Source organism: Primulina eburnea, chromosome 6 (genome assembly GCF_022965805.1).
Source record: "Primulina eburnea isolate SZY01 chromosome 6, ASM2296580v1, whole genome shotgun sequence".
Taxonomy (NCBI): domain Eukaryota; kingdom Viridiplantae; phylum Streptophyta; class Magnoliopsida; order Lamiales; family Gesneriaceae; genus Primulina; species Primulina eburnea.
In genome coordinates, this window is record NC_133106.1 from 36,322,158 (window position 1) to 36,327,247 (window position 5,090).

The 5,090-nt window shown below is 34.0% G+C and overlaps 1 protein-coding gene across 1 annotated transcript; it reads right to left on the reverse strand.

The window, feature by feature from the left end:
- Positions 1–2,318: 2,318 nt before the first annotated feature.
- Positions 2,319–3,761, reverse strand: LOC140834853 (transcription factor bHLH87-like). The gene is made up of 2 exons (XM_073200021.1): positions 3,587–3,761; positions 2,319–2,985 (listed from the first exon to the last, which is right to left on the reverse strand). Exon 2 carries the CDS (start codon positions 2,894–2,896, stop codon positions 2,528–2,530), a length of 369 nt encoding a protein of 122 aa, XP_073056122.1. The 5' UTR covers positions 2,897–2,985; positions 3,587–3,761; the 3' UTR covers positions 2,319–2,527.
- Positions 3,762–5,090: the final 1,329 nt, after the last annotated feature.

Here is a 5,090-nt window from a genome sequence, read left to right on the forward strand (position 1 = left end):
TTAAATTCTTACTCTTTAAATAAACTGAGTATAATGATGAGTATGATCGAATCCACAAGAAATGGAGGATAATTTCATTCGAGGAAAAACAAATGAAGGGGGATTTTTTTAGTTATGAATAAATAAAATACTACAATTAATTTAGCATGCAAGAAAAAATAAACAATCAAGAAGAATAAATGTGAAATGCAAAATTTAATATTATCAAACTCGGATTCAAGGGGTTTCCATTATTCAATTATATCACTGGTCATCGGCTGATATATTATTTATTTTTACAGTCACAAACAACTAATCTAAGGATAGCAATTAAAATCATGTGTTTTCCTAATTTAATTGACCAAACCATGTATCCAGTCAAAAATCATAAGTAATCAATTGAACACGATAGCGTACCATATTAATTAAATAATATTTTCTTTTTGTGAAAACAATTAATCCTAAAATCTAACAATCGAGATAGCTGCAATGATAGATCCAGTTTCTTTTATTTACTTAGATTAAATATGTATGATAGCACAACACACCATATATCGCTACTCATGTGCCAATAATTCACGACAATTACATATCACTGAATTCATGAATAGCAGTGGAAAATAATATATCAAATAAAATTGTCAGATTTATCGACATGCAAATGTCATAAAATTAAATTTAAATAAAAAAATACTTTAAACAAACAAGAATATTAAATTAAACACAAAAACATCACAATGATAAAATTGAAATAGCATAAATATTAATTTGATCAGAAATAAAACTTAGCCTAGAGTTCTTGAGAATAGATAAAAAATTATTGCGCCTTCTTTTGGTTCTTCACATTGAAGAGGTTGAATTCTGCCAACTTCAGTTTCACCTACAACAGAAAAACAGTATCAAGGCGTGATCATGTATTGTTCTTGGACTTCTTCTGTTTTTGTCTTTTTTTCACAACTTTATAATGACTATTTCAAATGTGATAAAAAAAATAGTCTCTTTAGCTCAAATTTGCTTCAAGACAATACAACTTCTTCTCACAACAAAATAACAGCAAAATATATCATTTAAACATGTCATATGTAAAAATAAGTATAAATCTGATAACAAAAAATACAAACTATTATGAATCTATCATTAATATAATATATTTCACATGTACACCATCAATAACAGTACTGAAAATTACATTTCGCAGATCCAGACACATTAGGTGTGAGTTTGTCACGGCATATTGTATGGACATTATTATTTGACTACATAATACATATATGACAAAAAAAAATAATTAAATTTCGTTGACGCCATCATTATCATGCATGTGAACGAAACACACAGAAGAAAAATATAGAAAGAATCCATGTTTACTAGTTTTATGTATATTTTTTCAATAAAAAAAGTATTGTTCTAATTAAATTCAAAATCACATGATATTGTGTCTGTGCCGCCATCATGCATAGTAAGAAGTATGTAGCTAGTTACAAGAGTTATTTGTTGGAATATTTGTTTTCTAACTACGTTTGGTGTTTTGAAAAAAAAAAAAGACTCAATGATTGGATTAATGAATTTCAAATTATTTTACTTGCTTGAATAACCAAAACTTACTTGGATTTCAAATTTCACTCCATTTTTTTCAAATCAAATAAATAAAACCAAGTGTAACATAAGTTTTATGACAAAAATTCTTTAAATAATGTAAATATGTAATCTATGGTGTTAATATATAGGTTTTTATATAAATCACTTTCTCAAAATTATTACATTCTTACTGTAGTATGTATATTAATTGGGTTTCAGTCTATGCATGTTATCACTTTGCGTGCACTGTAGTGGATTGCAGCTTGATCCAAGAGCCTGCCTCCTGTTTTTATCCTAGCAATCTTCTGAAACATGCCTCAGTTGCCATGAATCTTTACTACCAGAAACAGGGGAGGCATTCTTGGAATTGTGATTTCAAGAAATCGGGAATCATTGTTGTCACCGACCCTAGTGAGTATCCTACGGCTACTAATACAAATGTACAAAAGCATAAACACATGCTCAATGACCTCGATTTTTCAAGGATTTTGCAGGCTGTGGGAAATGCAAATTCGAGTTTTCCTAATAAGGGTGACTGCTGCAATGGAGTATTCTGAATATTTATGCGTTCAATAACCTGAGACTGAAGATTTCCGTTTCTGTTATTTTCTGTAGTTCGCGTATTATTTAAATTCTGGTTGAGCTGTTCAATGGAACAGGATCTATATCATCACACCGATGGTTTTTCGAATGATTCTGCCAGCCATTGGAGCATAAAAAATTTCATGATTTCACATTATAATGAAGATCAACACCTTCGGTTAAAGAGTCAAGAAATTAGTTGAGAATGATTAATACTACGCCTCGCTTACAGGACACAGAATAATTCCAATACGAGTCGCATATCCTGGTGAGTTGGTATCAAGAAAATAACTGATTATCAGCATCGGGAGTGGCAGTAAAGAAACTGGCTTACAAGAAAACAAATTATCGACTTGAAAACAAATGATCGCCCATTAAACCTGGGCAATTAAATATTTCTTGCAGCTGATTTAGCAGGTGAATCAGCTCCGATCACAAGTTTTGAATTCCCGGTTTCCAGATTATGCACTTGTGCCTCAAGGGACTTGAGGTATCGAACAGCCTCATCAAGGACGGTGACGGTACTCATCTGTTTGGCTCCAGGAACCATTCTTCTTAATACCTTCACCATCGTCCTCGTTCTCTCACCCTTTTTATAATTACAGCGAATCACAGAAGATGTCCCAAGAACTGACCTCTTTCTGGGAGGCGACTCATAATTAGAGCACGAACCTGGAGAGTTGCATTCATATGTTGCATCTGTTCGTGCAGTGCTCACCTCATCATCGTCATATTCTTTGTTTTCTACATCTTCCATGCTCAAAAGTGCATCAATATCATCTGAATCTTCTTTCAAAAGAGAGAGAAAATTTCCCTCGTAGTTTGCATCCTTCCCATCATCTTTGCCTTTCAAGATTGATGCACTCTCATCAGCAAGATCAAAGTCGAAGAATTTGGATCGTATTTCGGGATGAAAAATTATCTGGCTTCTGGTATTAGATTGATCGAAGACAACAAAATTTCTAGGGCAGGCATCAGATGGTTGGATATCAACACCATGCAAAGGCCCGGGAGGTTCACTACTGGAGGGCACAGGCACCATTATATTGTTAAACGCAGGGGCCATTTGAGTATTTTGCATAAAATAGCCCACTTGACCAGTCAGGTGGAAGTATGGCTGATCGCTATGAATGAGTTTGGACTTATAAACACTTTCAAGGTCAAAGTGACTGGAAGCTTCAAGGAGGTAAAAGCTCTTGGAGTACCTAGTTATGCGCTTAGTAACTCACAAGCATGAAATTTCTCTTACACGGTCAGAACTCGAGGTGGTGAATCTTAATGGCCTAAAGCTCTTACCGAACCTAGATTACGTTACTGGCTTAAGCAATTGACGGAAATACTCAGCCTGTATGCAAAACACATCCAAGAGTACTTAAAAATTTTGCACAAGAGATGCTATAAATCATGCATTTTGGGCTTGCATACCGAAGAAATACGAAGCACTGACCTGACAAACTTGCATCAATTGGAAAAAAGAAATGCCCCCGACGCTCATTATAAGTTTTCCCAGCTCTTTCACTTTTATATTTTTCTTTCTGGCAACAACAATGAGCATAATAACTCTCCCGACCCAAATAAGCTATAGAAATATAGAAACCAGTTAAGATCTGGAAAATCAAAAAAAATTAACTTGCAAAGATTACAAACTCAAGAAGGTTATGATGATAAACAGGAGTCAAAATTGCAATCCTCAATGTGTCGTTTGGCCGCTACAAGTAATACTACCCGCGTAGGATACACACAAAATTCTAGATGTAGAGTCATTTCACCCTTATTCTATGGTAAGTGTTAACATCTTCCTATTATTTACTGAGCATCCCTTGAGACAGTTTCAATACGTTAGAAAACACGAGAAAGAAGAATCAGACATCAGGGATTGAACTCTTGATCATACAGCACTTGAAAAACAAATATTGAGTGAATTGCATTCTTGTGTGGCAGAATATCATCCACACGCATCACTTTCAACGGTTCTAAATTGTTAATGTGGTGACGTAATGTTAGAAGTGACAAGATCTCAAGGGAGGAGAGCAACTCACCGCATTACATTAAAAATTACAGAATAACATGAAAGACGGCTACCAATCGTAAGCACTTCCCATGATAATTCGGAGATTCACAAGGCATGTCCCCTTCTTTGTCAGAATCTATAAACTTTGAAAAAACACTTTTTTCTGCCACAAAATTATAAAAAGATTTGAATGAAAGTTGGCATAAAAGAATCCGCATGAAAAACCAGCTAAGTATTAAAAGCATACCATAACATACTTGCGTTTGATTAAAAAAGGCATCAAGATTCGAATAAAAGCACTGAATTTCTAATATATAACTACAAAAAGATTCATAATTGAAAATACCACGTAACAAAGTTCATTTCTTTACTAGTTAGACAACCCGCATACATTAAATGCAGGTATTATTTGTAAACTGAATCACAAAACACCAGATTTATTTCAAATAGCAAATTATTTCTAAATGACATCATATAACATATGGACATCATGAGCAGTATCACACACGTTAACCCTTCATACAATGCTGTAGATTCCCAAATATAAAAGCAGAAAATCCCGATTCATACCCTCCTCAGCACTCAAACAAGAAAACACAGTAGGGGGCAAGAAACACAGGAAAAGAGAAAGCAAAAACCCGAAGAAAATAATGAGGAAGATGATGGCGAAAGATTCTTGTTTCAGAGATAGATTAAAGAAAGAGGAATTCTGAAGATACCAACCATACAAAGGTTTCTTGATTACAAGATCCAAGCCACCAACAAATTTGAATCTCTCTCATAAGGAGGTCAACATTTCCAATATGGAGTAGCTATTAGCTCATGTTGAGATATCTTATGCGAGGACTAAAAGTTAGGACCGCAAATAAGTTCACGTGAATTCCTCGTATTCATAAGATGTCCCAACAAAAAAGAAACAGCTACCGAATATAGTTCACCC